Source organism: Cydia splendana, chromosome 20 (genome assembly GCF_910591565.1).
Source record: "Cydia splendana chromosome 20, ilCydSple1.2, whole genome shotgun sequence".
In the NCBI taxonomy this organism is placed as follows: domain Eukaryota; kingdom Metazoa; phylum Arthropoda; class Insecta; order Lepidoptera; family Tortricidae; genus Cydia; species Cydia splendana.
Window position 1 is genome coordinate 4,094,294 of NC_085979.1, and position 17,069 is coordinate 4,111,362.

At 38.9% G+C, this 17,069-nt stretch overlaps 1 protein-coding gene across 1 annotated transcript; it reads left to right on the forward strand.

Moving 5' to 3' along the window:
- The first annotated feature begins 14,861 nt into the window (after positions 1-14,861).
- On the forward strand, positions 14,862-15,623 carry LOC134800897 (EKC/KEOPS complex subunit TP53RK-like). Its single transcript, XM_063773432.1, has 2 exons — positions 14,862-15,181; positions 15,214-15,623. Exons 1-2 carry the CDS (start codon positions 14,863-14,865, stop codon positions 15,594-15,596), a joined length of 702 nt encoding a protein of 233 aa, XP_063629502.1. The 5' UTR covers position 14,862; the 3' UTR covers positions 15,597-15,623.
- The last annotated feature ends 1,446 nt before the right edge of the window (positions 15,624-17,069 follow it).

The following is a 17,069-nucleotide window of genomic DNA, read 5'->3' on the forward strand; positions in this document are numbered from 1 at the left end:
GATGTCACTCATTCCGTGGAAGCTGGGGAGGACGCTTGTGTGGGACGCCACCTGCGTTGACACGCTCGCGCCGTCCCACCTACAGGCGACCTCCGTCAAGGCGGGGGCTGCGGCCTCAACAGCGGAACTAAACAAGCGGCGCAAATATGCTGTCCTCGGCGAGGGCTACATATTTGCACCGTTCGGAGTCGAAACTCTGGGTCCGTGGGGGCCCAGTGCGAAGTCCTTATATAAAGAAATTTCCGAGCGCCTTATAGATGCGTCTGGTGACCAGAGGGCTGGCAGCTACTTCGGCCAGAGACTAAGTCTGGCCATCTAACGAGGTAACGCTGCCAGCCTACTGGGCACCATAACTCATGACAGTGACCTAGGGAGCATTTTTTATTTATAAGTTTATTTATAAGTCTATTTATATGATTATTTTAAGTTTTATATTCCATGTAGTTTAGTTTTATTATTGTTTAGTTTGTATTTTGGCTCAATAAAGTCTCGGACAATGGATCTTAAGTTAAAAAAGTCACAATCTACCAATAGCCAGGACAGAACTATAAAACCTACAAAAATTAAAATAAGAGATATTATTAATGAACTAGCCTAACAAGAAAAATTGAGGCTTTTACCCTTAAGGGATTGTGAAAATATAACAAAAGAATAGTCAATTTTAGAACGGATGTACGAGAAATAAAGCTTATGTATGTATAATAATCAAACATCTAAACTAAATAAAGAGAATAATTTGTTATTTGGTATATTTTGTAGTAGTCGTAGGAGTAGCCCCGCCCACAATCTCTCTGCTTTGCCTTAATGTTGACTGGTAGAGAATGCTTTTGGCATGAAGTCCGCCTTTTGTATGATAAGTTTTCTTTTGTACAATAAGGATTAAATAAATAAATAATACTAATAAAATCAAATGGTAAACTGACATTGTAGTGGGAGCACTTTAGGTCGGTGACACTCCTCGGGGCCCAGCACGAGCTCGTCCTTGACCTCATGGTCGGTATACAGTCCAGCCTCTGCAGCCGCCGCGCTCACTCCTTGACAGGCACTGTCCTCGCACTCCAGCTCCTCCTTCAGACTTGGCTCTTCGGGCTCCGTCTTCACACACACCTCTCCGGGCTCCATTTTCACAAACACACCTCTCTTGTCTCCGTCTTCACACACACTGTCTCTATTGAGATGTTGTTGTGTGCTAACAAGCTGGTGACAGAGAGAACCTGCAATGCAAGTAGCACATGATGAATTGTAGAGCCTTACAGCAATCACAGTATGACAGTAGAGTGTTGTGGTATTTAATTTCCAGCAGAATTAGGGTCAGTTACACCAAACCATAACCATAGAATAAATAATAATTCTACCATACAGAAATGACACTTTCTACAAAACCGAAGTTTGACAACGATTTAGGGACCAATCATGCTCCCTTGCTAATGTGTGGCACAATCCCTTTCGGCATTTTAGGGTTATTAAAATTGAAGTCATAATCTTATCTGTGGTTGTGCACGCATAAGGACGTCAAGTGGTGTCAACCCTAATAATTGCTCGGAGCAATACTGAGCCAAACGGAGCTGAGAATGCCCGAAAGGAGGAGTGTCTCCCCTCTGCCGTAACTAAATTACTACTGTTAAAGTAAATGAGATATTAACAGAATCACTAGTTTTATAGAGTTAGACGCAATTATGTTAACAAGTCTTAACTACACTACAGTGCAGAATACGTAAAAGTAGCTATAATATAACATAATTAATGAGAGGAAGTACCTTTCTCGCTACAGCTTCTAACAGTCACCGAGAGCGGAAGTATATTTTATTACGTGGTAATAAAATAACTACAAAATAAGTATGGTAGGCAACTCACGCTAGTACAACTATTTCATTTTGTAAGTGAACTTGACATGCAATGCAATTCTCTTTACAAAAAAAAGACCTATCTCATCCATAAAGCAACACAAGTCACAACCACACAACATAACACATAACATAACATAACCTCAAAAATTTGACAATTGACATAAAGTCCAAACTGTCCGAAGCAAGGCTCCAACGTAGTCTTTTGCCTTTGACGGCGCACGGCGCAGCAACTAGTATAACCTCTCTCCTCGCTCTTTAAGAAATGCCATTTTTAAAATAGGACAACCATACTGTTGATAAGATAAACTTCTAATCAAGGTGTCGCCGTTTTCGGTGGTTTCAAGCTACGTGTGTGCATAAAACGTGTAGGTGTGCGTTTTTAGGGATGTGAAAAGTAGTGTCCGACCGAAGGTTCGATTTCGGTTTCGGCCAGTTTCGGCCAAAAAATCATGTTTCGGCTGTAGTTTCGGTTTCGGCCAAAAAACGGCCGAACCTTTCGGCCGGGCCGATACTTACGTAATGGTACTTCGGACATAGACCAAAAGTTGGGGAATAAGTAGGACAACAATATTAATACCTACCTACATATACTGATTCATGTATAGGTACAGAAATTAATTGGTTTATTATAAAACACAATTCCACTAATGAGGGCGCCACTCGTCCACCGACTCTGGAGCCAGACCCAGGCCAGTCTTAAGAGGCTGTCAATACCTATAACGCGCACACTGTCTAATCGTATCGGAGTGAATGAGATAGCACTGTCGCACGTAGCCGTCGTTGGCCGAGTATCAATTAGGCCCGAGTAGAACGAGGTCTTTTTCGCTCTTATTTACTCACTTATTCAGTCATTTTCCTATCTACCTCTAATGGCAAATTTTAAGCGAGGCTAAAGGCTACGCTCAACTAGTGCCGCAAAGTTGATTTTCTCAATAGTTAATATTTTGCGAGGCTGAACAGCTGACTATTGATTAAAACGAAGAAAAATCCCTTAAAATTGTCCCCAGTACAGTTTTTCATGCGAATGCTCGCCCTTAGCCTCACTTTTTACCTCAATTTACCTTTGGTTTGTGTTCCACATGTCCTCTACTTCAGCTTAGCTTTTGGCCTCGCTGCGCAATGCTCGCTTTTTAATACAATGGACATTGGTTGGAGTCTGTGCTCAACTACTTATCCTGAAGCCTGAAGCACGGCTTTGACTTCGCATGAAAGTTCGCCTCACTGGGGCACTTCGGACTTTTAGGCCCAGGTGAAGATCGGTACCCGGCTTTGCGATATTGTTAACCATAGACTTATAATATATAGAGACGATGTCTCAGCGAGCTGTCACTGTTGCCACTTTTGTTTAGTGTACGATTAACAATGAGGCCCACGTTGCTGTAGCCATGTCGATAAAGTCATATCGATAAACTATCGACATTTCTTGCAATTTTAATTTTACTTCAAAGGCTTAACGATACCTAAAATTACCAAAAACGCTTTTATTCTTTATTGTGGTAATCAGATCACAATTTTATAGTCACGCCCCAGCAGGGAACCAAGGGAAAGTTCAGATATTTAATTAAAATACATGAATACGTCCTAAAATAGGTGTTCCGCAATAATTGAATTATATTATTATATTATAATATATTCATTATCCATTAGCATTTCAATTATTTTTATGTTTAACGAAGATATTGAAGCTTCAATTAATCGCTATTTCGTTCCGCTGTGTAGCGTTTATCGATATATAACATGATTAAAATCGACTTTTCACATCCCTAAAAGAGCACACATATACGCTTTTACGCACACATACACAGCCTGGGCGCATCAAGAAAGGCAACACTTGATTTGAAGTCCACCTTGTCAACAGTATGGTTGTCCTTTTTTGACAAACGGCATTTTTAAAAGAGCGAGGAGAGAGAAATGATACTAGTTGCTGCGACGTGAAAGAGAACAGAAAACATTGGGCCCTTGTTGTTAACAAAAAATTTCGCGCTCGCTGCGCTCGCGTTTTTGGTTGACCCTGTATTTACATGTTAGCTTGACTGATGAATAAATAGAGTTAGACAAAGAAAATTCTGCAATGATTTTGATAGCATACGCAGTGCAACTAGTGCAAATGTTATTTATATGTCACAATTTCAAGTTTAATTAGAAGTTATGACATTTAAAATAACACTTGCACTGCGTGTGTTATCAAAATCGTTGCAGAATTATCTTGGTCTAACTCTAGTAATTTTCTTAAAAAACTGCTTAAGTAATGATGTTACTTAAGCAGTTTTTTTCAATTTTAAGGACATTGTGTGTTGACAGCCCCATAATATGCGTGTAAAAGCGGTTTTATGACATTTTTTCAACGATTTTAACAAGTCTACAAAAGCATGGTAGAGTCTGGCTACTGAAATATTACACAAATGTTTGGCGGGAAATTCAAAAAATCTTGGGCTGGTCACACTTTGTGTAGTAGGAAATATAGTTTTGATACTAGAAAATATTTTTGATTTTCTGTGCACACGTAAGCTACCTAAGGATATAAGTTAAATATACGTTGACGTGCACTCAATGCCGGCTCACATAATTTCTACCACTATGTAAAGTACAGTCAACGATAAACACATATGTTAACACTTTCTCACCATATACCATTGTAACAAGGCGAAAAATGAAATGTAGTGTAAATAAGACCTAGCTCTATAATACCGTAATATTAATCCATCACCAAAAAAATATATAAGTACTATGCCAAATATGCTAAATGCTAAGTATCAAAATATTTATAGAGCACCAACCTCCTAATTTGTTTACATTTGTTTAGGAGTTGTAAACATTGCAGTTTTTCGTTATACAACGCTACACGTCGACTTCGCACATTGTCGTAATTATTTACGAGCTTAAATAAAAGTTTGCGATCCACACTCAGTATAGACATTATTAATGTAATTTAAAATAAACCCCTTATAAACCGCAAACAATTTGAATTAATGACATAAATTGACAACTGACTTTTAGCTTTTTTTTTAAATCATAGACAATTGGTGATACAACAACGAAATATCTGTCAACAATTTTTGGCTAGCCAGACTCTATAATAATATACTCCGCCTGGTACTCTATTCCGAGATTCGCGTATGACCTAACTGACACGGGCCTACGTCATCATGCTGTTTACAGGTTCTCAAACTTTAAAATGTGGGAGAATTTTAACCAACGGTGAAAATTATTTTAACGGTTTAATTTTAAGTTATTCATGTAGAAACATAGTAAAATAAAACAAATCTAATGTATTAAATTAAACTTTATTTATCTATACAAGACAAACGTTTGAAAAACTCATTCACAGTTACACATTAATTACCAAAATTACGACGTGAAAAGTTTGGAAAACACTGCGACTGCTGACACTGAGCGAGAAGGAAATAACAATTAACACGCGTTCGACAAGGATGACGGTAAGGGCATGAAGTTATCTAGATCCGAATTGTCAAATGTGACAGCGCTATCCTATGTTGCCAGTAATGTAAACAAAATTACCCGAACGTTTGAAATTTCTTTCGTGAATCGGAAGATATTTCTAACGAATAATTAAAAATGACGTGTTATTGTAAAATTTAAGATAAAATACATATAAATGAAAATTATAAAATTATAAAGAAATATTTTAACTTATTAACCATAGGTATAATGTACCCATGTAACATGTTATGTTGAAATAAAGTGGCAATGTTATTGTGACGTAGGCCCGTGTCACTCTGGGAATAGAAGACCATGTTTTATTAGACCATGTACAAAAGTTTCGGTTTCGGTTTCGGCCGAAACTAGAGACAAAGCCGAACATTCGGTTTCGGTTTCGGTTTCGGCAAAGAAACATGTTTCGGTCGGACACTAGTGAAAAGTTAAAAAACTCAATGCCTCGAGAACTCGAGAAATAAATCTCTTGTGATTATTAAAAAGAAAAAACGCGTATAACACGTGAATCACGTGATGTATTTTAGTGTATTTCTTTGTAGTTAAATAAATCAAAAAATCTTTTTAGTACATTTTCAGGTACCTTTAAATCATTTATTAGTTAATAAACCAAATAAAAAACTACCTTCATCCGTCTTCTATCCTTCTGGCTTCAACCGATTTTCATGTTTTGAAACTTTTGAACTACTATTACCCTCAAATGTCTAAAGAATTCGTCTCGGTTTAGCTTAGGCTCATTACTATTTTTTTTATACTTAGTTTTTTTTGGCGTTAGAAAAAAACGCTTATAAAAAATAATGTAAATGATCGTACATAAATGATTTATAATTGTTACATGTTTAGGTACTTACCTTGATTTATTTTTCAAAAAAAGACACTAAGATCACTTAACTTGTTTCTAACATTAAAAAAAAGGAATTATAGGGCCATGTAATAACAAATATTACAAAGCTAAATTCCTTTTCATTAAAACCATCTCGATATATTCATATTAGCAAAATAGTACTAATATTCCGTAAGCACTTATTGACATCGAGTTAAATTAATTGATTTGATTATTCTTGCCTAATAAAATACCATATTGTGGTTTGTTTACATTGTGTTAAATAGGTACCTCAAGAATACACTATAGCATATCACGTCGTCGGCGGCGCGCACGTTTGCACCTATTGTTTATTTTGTCTATTGTGGAATTTTTGATTATTAAGTGCAATTTATGGTAACTAAAATTTACCATTTGTTTGATTATTGATCTCACCTACGACTCCTATGAGTTTGATTTATAATAAAGCAAAAAAAAAAAGAAATAACATGGTGTTTTTTGGGACTCAAAATTTCTCGAGATACTCGAGAAACTCGAGAAATCATGGTCGAGAATTCCCGTGCCTCGAGAAATAAAAAAGGTCGAGAAACCAGGGCTATAACTGCGAAAATCGAAGTTCGCAAATTGCGGGCATTTTTCTCTGTCACTCTTATTACGCCTTCATTGGAGTAAAAGAGAAAGATCCCCGCAATTTGCGAATTTCGGTTTTCGCGGTAGCCCCTCAGAAACCCTACTTCGGACATTTTCATGACTGCAGTTTGGACTGTATGTCAATTGTCAAATTTTTCAGGTTATGTTATGCTTGTGTTGTTTTATGGATAAGTCGTTTTTTGTAAAGAGAAAATTGCATGTCAATTTCACATTAAATCATCATTAAATGAAATAGTTGTACTAGCGCGAGTTATCTACCATACGTATTTTGTAGTTTTTGCCCCGTAATTAAATATACATACTTCCGCTTTAGTTGACTGTTCGAAGCTGTAGTGAGAAAGGTGCTTACTCTCATTACTTATGTATGTTATATTATAGCTACTTTTACGTATTCTGCACTGTAGTGTAGTTAATACTTGTTAACGTAATTGTAGGCTTGTGCCTGCTCGGTCACTACGTACAGAGAGCGCTCCGCTCTCGGTCAATCGGTCAAACGAACTAGTTCGGTCTTTTAGTTCCTTTAGTTCAGTTCGGTCTTCGAGAGCTGGGAATGTATGAATCGATTTTACAGTAGTTTTTTCCTAAATGTTTGGCAACTGAATTACGATTCAAGTTGTACGATATTAAATGACGATTAAACATCAAAAAGCTAGACATAATAAAATAAAATAAAAAATACAGAAAAAATATTTGATTTCTCTTCATACTTTTCAGGTTTAGGACTGTTTGTCACTCTTTTATCTCGTTCGCACTCGTGCCAGCGTCATTGTGAAACATTTCGTTCAGTCTATTTTCTGTTTCACTTATGTCAAGCGCTCACCAATCCCACTGAACTAAAGGACCTAAAGACCGATTAAGAGCGTACAAAAAGATTTAGTTCCTTTCGGTCCTTGATGGGATTTCATTCTTAACAGTTCTTAGTTCATGACCGACACAAGCCTACGTAATTGCGTCTAACTGTATCCAACTAGTAAATAGCCGAAAGGGATAGTGCCACACATTAGAAACGTAGCATGATTAGTCCCTGAATCGCTGTCAAACTTCGGTTTTGTAGAAAGTGTCATTTCTGTTTCTGGTTTGGTGTAACTGACCCTAATTCTGCTGGAAATTAAATACCACAACACTCTACTGTCATACTGTGATTGCTGTAAGGCTCCACAATTCATCATGTGCTAGTTGCATTACAGGTTCTCTCAAAAATAAGAGTCATCCTATCAAATGGCAACTCACTGTTACATAAAGCAAAATTATTTACTGTAGACGTAGATGTAAGTAGATTATTTTTTAGAATCCTTGTACTTCTTCCAGAAAACTAAAAACATCATTAAAATCTACTGCCTACTAAAATTGTTAGATAGGTATGAAAAGTAGGTACCTACGAATCATTAAGTCTTGAATTAAAATCGTTAAAAGATCCCTGCCTTTTTGTTTAGTTATCTGGAATCGAGGACAGAATAAACATACCTTCGGGATGCGTAGGCAGCGGCAACACTGGTTTTGAGTACCATTGTGGCTGAACTGGGACATAGTTATTAATTTGGGCTTGGCTGGATGCTATTGTCTGTGCGTATCCTGGCTGCACCTGGTTGCTGGAGTATGATGGCTTTTGATATAACACTTTAAACTCTCGCGTTTTGAACACATATTTAATTACACAAACGGGTCTACCGCGATATAATTTCATTGTTTGGGGCTTTTGATAGTTCTGGCTTGAAGCCTGGTAGTTCTGATTTGTTTGGTGGTGCTTAGTATGATTGGTAGCTTTGAGCAGGCGCTTGGTAAGACTGGCTTTGGGATTGATAATTTTGAGCTGGTGCTATATAAGCTTGCGTTGGAGCTTGGTACGTCTTCTGAGAACCTGAGTTAACATGCGCTTGAGAGTTGCCGGAGCTAGAACTAGAACCGTAGCTGTTTGGGGCTGGTGCATAGCTCTGCTGAGGTTGCTGGTAATTCTGCTGGTAGTATGACCCTGTCGGTGGCAGTTGTGGCAGCTGCGGCCGTTGTGGAAGCTGTGGACGTTGCTGCAATTGTACTGGCCAAGTGTTAACATGGGGCTGGGCCTCGTTTTGATAACTTGGTTGTGCATATTTGTAGCCGTTGTTGGATTGGCCGTGGTTGGGTGGATAGCTGTTCGTGTAGTCATTGTTGCCGACTAGAGGCACGGCTACGTTCGGTTGCTGATTGTACGCATTGTTGTTTGTTGCGCTAGTGCTTTGCCCTGAGGAATCAAAATCCTAGTATGACGCCACGTATCCAGCCGGCTCTGGGAACGGAACCGACTCTGAAATAAAAATACGTATTATGTTTCAACTCAATGCACTATAAGATGAGTTTTTAAGCTTGGAATCTGCGTAGGGATTAATTTTGACAGAGAACCAAAGGTAAAATGTTAGAAGCAATTTATCTGGGACTAAAGATGGGTAACTACCCGGGTAAATACCCGAGAGCGGGTATTTACCCGGTAAATACCCGATATTTACCTACCCGCGGGTAAATACGCGGGTATTTTCGTTTTTCTTCTAAATTTGATGTGTTTAATGGTATGTGAGTATAAATAAGATTAATTTAAGTATTTTTTTATAATGTTACATAAAATGTATGTTCAAACTAATTACGAAAAGGTTGCTATGAGGTGAAGTTCGATTTTAACATATCAGTCCAATTATGAAAATCGTGTAAAATCATTCCCTGGCTTCCGGAAATGTTTTAAAATGCTTTTAATATACATTAGAAAGATGAAAATAAAGAATACTTATGAATGATAATAAAAAAAAAATGTGCGGTATCCCAACTTGTGAAGCTTATAAGTCAAACACAGTTAGTTTTAGGACAAAAATGTATATAACCTTTTTTGTAGAAAATTATGTTTGTACATACAAAACTTTTCGATATTAATAACAGATTCCAAGAAATATGAAAAAGTTCACTTTTGCCCCCCTCCCCCCAACCACACCCCCCGCCGACCGAAGTTGGAATGTGTATTATCAACGTATAAGTACGATAATTTACTCAAGTCTAAAAAAATACTCTTATGACGGCCTTTTTTTAATATATATCAAAATTGTACTAAAAATTCCTTAGTTACAACTGCAACTGCAACTAAACCATTTCATTTTAAATGACACACAATAATTACAACCATTAACGGTTTATATCTCCACTTTAACACAAATCGACATGTGCAACAAGAAATGAATCTACCCGTCCATTTGGGTAGATACGGGTAAATACCGGGTAGATGGGTATTTACCTGGGTGGGTAAATTGGGTAAATACCCGCGACCCATCTCTATCTGGGACTGACTGATGGTCAGGAACTCTGCCTTATGCACCCTATAGGTATATGCCTAAAAATTGCACATAAGTTATTTATTCACAGGACTATAAATACATAATTTAAATGCTATTTATATCAAATCTCTCTCTCTCTGTTACCAGCTTGTTAGCACACAACATGTCAATAGAGACAGTGTGTGTGAAGACGGAGCCGAGAGAGGTGTGTGTGAAGACGGAGCCCGGAGAGGAGTGTGTGAAGACGGAGCCCGAAGAGGTGTGTGTGAAGACGGAGCCCGGAGAGCCGTGTGTGAAGATGGAGCCGTGTGTGAAGGAGGAGCTGGAGTGCGAGGACAGCGCCTGTCAAGGAGTGAGCGCGGCGGCTGCACAGGCTGGACTGTATACCGACCATGTGGTCAAGGACGAGCTCGTGCTGGGCCCCGAGGAGTGGCACCGACCTAAAGTGCCACTACAAGGTCAGTTTACCATTTGATTTTATTATTATTATTTATTTATTTAATCTTTATTGCACAAAAGAAAACTTATCGTACAAAAGGCGGACTTCATGCCCATGCCAAAAGCATTCTCTACCAGTCAACCTTGAGGCAAAGCAGAGAGATTGTGGGCGGGGCTACTCCTACTACTACTAACTAAAGATATCAAATAACAAATTATTCTCTTTATTTATTTTTCATGTTAAGCTAGAACATTTATGAATATAAAAGTAAAATATAAAAGAATGAAATATTTGCCAAAAACTTATTTTAACTTAAGATCCATTGAAGCTGTATGACTTGTATGTGCCCCAACTAAAGTTAAGTACCCACGTGGCCATTGGGAATAGTCAAGTTCCTCACGATGTTTCCTTCACCATGTGCTCATGTGCTGCATAAAAATGCCTTGATTCATGCATTAATTTTGTCCAAATATACCAAAATCGATCGCGGTAATCCGCGATCACATGTACTACCATACATCTTATAAAACAAAATTCCCTGCTGCATATGTCTGTTCGTATGTTCGCGATAATCTCAAAAACTATTGAACTGATTTTCAGGCGGTTAACCTGTCATTAGAGTGATTTTTGAGGAAGGTTAAGGTGTATAACTTGTTAAGGTTTACCTGTGCGAAGCCGAGGCATGTCGCTATATAGTTTCATTTTAAATACAACTGTATCGTTATTGCAGTGGAGGTGCGAGCAGTCAAGTCGGAGGTGTCGGACGCGGCGAGTGACGAGGACTGTGTGGTGGGTGAGTACTGCGACACTATGATACTACTGCACATAGTACGATACGAGCCACACTACATTAGTATGTATGACCCATATTCATTATCGTCTTGTACCACACATATATAATTCAGAGCGCATATACGTCCCACTGCTGGGCACAGGCCTCTTCTCATGCACGAAAGGGCTTGGGCAATAGTCCCCACGCTAGCCTACTGCGGGTTGGAGAGTTCATATTAGTACCTTTGCATTTCTTGGCTGATGTTTGCAAGTTTTCCCATGATGTTTTCCTTCAACGAAAAGCTAGTGGAAAATAAGCATAAGTTCCGAAATACTCATTGGAACGAGCTAGTAGGATTTGAACCCGTGACCTCTGGATTGAAAGTTGGACGTCATATCCACTCGGCCACCACCGCTAACCACCACCACCTTCGCTAATTCTGTGTTGATAGTTGCGTTTGTATAGCTCGGTTAAAATTTAAAAAAGAAATAAACTTTTATTTGATGACAATAAATAAATTAAGTATACGCGGAGCACGCGGCAACTTTACCCCATGGCAAAAGGAAGGCGGGAAAACCCATAACAAGATGGTCCAGGGATATCATAGCTACAGCTGGAGAAAATTGGCTAATCAAGGCTAAAGACCGAGAAAGGTGGAAAGATATGGGGGAGGCCTATACCCGACAGGGGTTCTTATATAGTAAAATGAACAACAATATTTTTAAAAAACTTTTATTATGCAAAACTATTTAAGGAAAAATAAAGGCTTGAATTAAAAATAATAATACGCGGAGTGCGGAGCGTTGTAGTCTGTTTAAATTGTTTTGTTAATTTGTGTTTCAGTGTGTTCGGAGGGCAGCGCCGCCCGCGCCAGGGAACAGCTCGCCATGGCTTGTTCCGTGGTGCTCGAGCGCCTCCGCGACGACGCGACTGTTCACCGTGGAGGCAAACCATACCGCTGCGAACACTGTGGCAAGCGTTTCAGAAACAAGTGTATTTTAAGGAAACACATAAAACACACGCACTCGTCAACCGGACCAAAACCATATGCTTGTGATTTTTGTAATTTTACGTTTCAAACCGAATTGCTTGTGATAGAACACGAGAAAAGTGAACATGGTGTTTCAAATTTCATGTGTGCTGAATGCGAGTATACAACGAGTTCCAAGAAAAGTTCGGAGACTCATCTAAGGAGCCATTCTTTAGAGAATAATTCCAATTGTAGTCACAGTAGTTACACAAGTTCGTGTAAAACTGATTTACACAAACACCAAACAATACATTTTGCTGGGAACCTTTTAAAGTGTAGCGACTGTGATTATAAATGCAGTTATAATTCACGGCTACCACGACACCTGATGATACATACTGGGGCGAAGCCATTTCAGTGTAGCCACTGTGATTACAAATGCAGTCGGAAGTCACACCTACAACAACACCTGATGATACATACTGAGGCAAAGCCATTTCAGTGTAGCCACTGTGATTACAAATGCAGTCAGAAGTCAAACTTACAAAGACACCTGACGATACATACTGGGGCGAAGCCATTTCAGTGTAGCCACTGTGATTACAAATGCAGTCAGAAGTTAGCCTTACAAAGACACCTGATGATACATACTGGGGCGAAGCCATTTCAGTGTAGCCACTGTGATTACAAATGCAGTCAGAAGTCAGCCTTACAAACACACCAAAGGATACACACTGGAGAAAAGCCTTACAAATGTAGTCATTGTGATTACAAGTGCAGTGATCGTTCAAACTTACGAAGTCATGAAAGGACACATACTGGCGAGAAGCCAGAGTTACAAAGACACCTACTGAAACATACTGGAGCGAAGCCATTTAAATGTAACGATTGCGACTTCAGCTGCAGGCAGAAAGGAAAGTATTTAACACACCAGAGGATACACACAGAGGAGAGGAGCCGTACAAGTGTAGTCACTGCGACTACAAGTGCAATCGGAAAGGGGACTTGCTAAAACATCAGATGATACACACTGACGAAATGCCTTTTATTTGTACCCACTGCAACTACAGGAGTGGATATAAATACACTTTACAAAGACATCTCAGAACGAAACATTCCGGTAAAAAACCCTGAAATTACGCAAGTGTTCGGAAATATGATCCGCTAGTTACCGGTGGAGCATGTGTCGGGTGTGGGCTGTGTGATGTGTGTGTCGTGGTTCCCTTGCACGCGCGTGCACGAGGTGTTCCCGGTGTCGTGCCGGCGTGTGTCGTGCAGGACGAGTGAGCAGCGTGAGGCTGCTTAAGGTTGCGTTTCCACCAGAGATGTGCGGGGATGCGTAGCAAGGGATGTTTTTTTTAAGAACCAACAGAATCACTTCATTTGTTTTCTACGCTCAGCGTGTAGTGATTCTATTGGTTCTTAACGAACACATCCCTCGCTACGCATCCTCGCACATCTCTGGTGGAAACACAGCCTTACACAAACACTTAAGATATGACTGTTTGCGGATAATGTGTCAATACTCAATACATACGAACTTTTTGTTATTCTGTTTAATATTTTGCTTACACCGGCCGTAAAGTTAGTAGTTTTGACACTACACCATACATTTTTAAATGAATAATAACTACCATGAAATAAAACACTATTGATGTTAATTATTATTGTTTTATTTTTCATTCCTGTAGTGTTAATGTGGGTGCGTGTGTGTGTGTGTGTGTGTACTATCATAGATTGGGGGAACCTAATACTTCACAGGAGTAACAGAGTCGGGATAAGCTAACTGCACCGTGTTTATTAGAGCACAGGACGTAGAAGTTTTATCATAAACGTCAAACTACTATGAAATCTTAAATAACACTTGCACACTCTGTGTTATTAAACGCGGTACAGAGTTAGCTTAGTTCGTCTCTAACTAGGTAGGTACTCGCAGCGCGCTGATTATACTATGTTTTTTTTTTTACTTAGCTGGCTCAGCGACCCGAAGTGGATCTTGGCCTCCGACACTAGATTTCGCCTCCGACACTAGATTTCGCCATTCGTTCCTATCCTGTGCGATCTGACGCCATTCCGCCGCTTGTATGCCACACAGGTCTTTCTGGACCTCATCGATCCATCGGTACCTAGGCCTTCTGACCGGACGTCTCCCAGTTGGTCGCCCCACATAAGCTCTTTTAGCCGCACGATCCTCTCCCATCCTCTCCACTTGCTCTCGCCGATGATGTTGAAATTAGACATTTAACCGTGATCCTAAATACTACTAGTAAGACTATGGCGAAATTAATCTTAGAAAATCGGACTGACTATAAGTTGGATAGTTTGTTTTGAACATTTGTACCTACCCACCTCATCGGCTTCGTTTATGTACAAGCAAGCATTTTTTTGGCGAACGTGGTTCTTCCGAATTGTAAACAAATAACTATTTTATTACTCTTTTGCAACATTTAGACATTCTAAGTTGAAATATAGGTATTTAATAGGGTTATGGTAATCCATTGTTGAAATAAAATCGGCGGACAATCGCGTTGACCAGTTTATAGGCTAAGTAATCTTCACCGACACGGAAAAACAAAAACTATAGTTTTTTGTTTTCTGTGTTCACCGAGTTCGAAAAATGTGTGAAGATTTAAATTTATTAAAGCAAGGAGCTGAAGCGAAGCTGTACATCTGTAATTACCTCGGGAAACCTACGCTAATCAAGGAGAGGTTTGAGAAGAAATATCGGCAACCTGAACTAAATGTCGCCATAACCAAGGAGCGTATAAAAAATGAAGCTAGAGCCATCGTCCGCTGTAAAGCAGCAGATGTCAAGACTCCAGCTCTATATTTAGTAGATTTCCAGCGTAGACGCATATACATGCAACATTTCATGCACAGCATTACAGTGAAAGACTTCATAATAGACATTTTTACAAAACATCATCAGAATGGCTCGGGCGATCCATCGCCCGAGCCATTCTGATGCCAAACAGCCTTGACAAAATTGCCGTACTAATCGGGCAAACTGTGCGGAAACTACATGATAATAACATCGTTCACGGAGATTTAACTACGTCAAATATGTTATTAGTTAATAACTTAAATGATTCCAATTGGTCAGATGTAGATAATCTGGAATTGGTCATGATTGATTTTGGATTGTCATCCTTCGATACAAGTGCGGAAGATAAGGGGGTGGACTTGTATGTCCTAGAGAGGGCGCTGATAAGCACCCACAATGACTACCCGGAGATATTTAGCGAAATCCTGGAAGCGTATAAAAATTACAGTAAAAATAATGTAAAGGAGATTATTGGCAAGTTTGAAGAAGTCAGAGCCAGAGGGAGAAAGAGAACAATGGTGGGATAGAGATGGTTGTAAATAAAAAGTGTTATACATTTAACAGCATTTTATTTGAAACTACAGTGTAATCTCCATATAACATCACTTGATGTAACATTTCACTAATCTTTATTCCATGAACATTTTTTGACGGTATAGGTACTTATATAGTAATTTCTATCTAACGAAAACTATAATGTCGAAAAGTGTCCATCCCCCTGAGTGTCGTTATATAGAGTTGAGTCAGTCCATGAAAAGTCTGCAGCGGATTTGATAGCCCACGCAGGGCAAGTGTTATTTTAAACGTCAATATTCTATGAAATTATGACGTATCAATGACACTTGCACTGCGTGGGCTATCAAATCCGCTGCAAACTATCAATGGTCCGACTCTAACACGGTATATCGCTAAAAACAAGATGAGTGGCAAACCTAAGGCTCAGCTAACTAATTAAAATTGCAATTAACAGACAGACAAAAATTTAAGACTAAACTCACACATCAACATAAAACGGAAACCATTTTTGATTATTTATAAATAATAAAATAAAATAAAATATCTTTATTTCAGAATATAAAAATTCCATACAATATTGTTAGTACCATAATACATTACAGCTAGATGTTAGTAAGTACATTAAAATTAATCATTAACACAATATTTTGACAATGAGATCAAGATTTATAATAAAATTAAAATTAATTGGAATCATGGATATATGTATAATAAATAATAAGTAAAATAAAATTGTCTAGAATTGAATTGAAGGATGTCACAATATTGTTATTCATATAAATAATGATTTCATGTCAAAAGTACAAATAGAAATAAACAAATGTCCTAAAAAATATTAAATATATCTTTTTAATTAATAATTTTGACCCAAGTGCACAGGATGGAACTATCTGGTCTGTCAGCGATTACCTTCAGTATCCTGTTGTCGCTGCGTCGGATGCGGTTTAGCAGGGATGCGACCCGCTTTCGCCTGATCGCATAAAAGTCGTCGGTACGCGCCTCGGCAAACATTCCTGACGCGCTACAGAACCGTGGCAACCTCAACAGGACTCTGAAGGCATCATTATACTGGATACGAAGGGCATTAAGTATAGGCTTTCAGCGTGTAGTTGACCCATAGGCTACCCGTGTAGAATACTTGGCAGAACGCCTTAAAAAGGGTGACTTTAACTTGTTTTGAGCAACGGGCAAACCTACGAGCCAACATATTGCTTCTGACCGCTAATGCCCTTCGTTCCCTCTCCAAATCGAGATCGTCCTTGAGGTCCTCCGTCACATAGTGTCCTAGGTACTTAAAATGTGAAACCCTCTGTAGGTCATTACCTTTCAAAGCTATAGAAGGCACATGCTTAGGGTTCATTTTGTTTGACCTGAAAACTAGGACTTCGCTCTTTTTGGAGTTGTATATAAGACCGTGATTTTCTGCGTAGGCCTCACAGACACCCAGCATTTTCCTGAGTGCACTGACAGAGGGGGACAGCAGC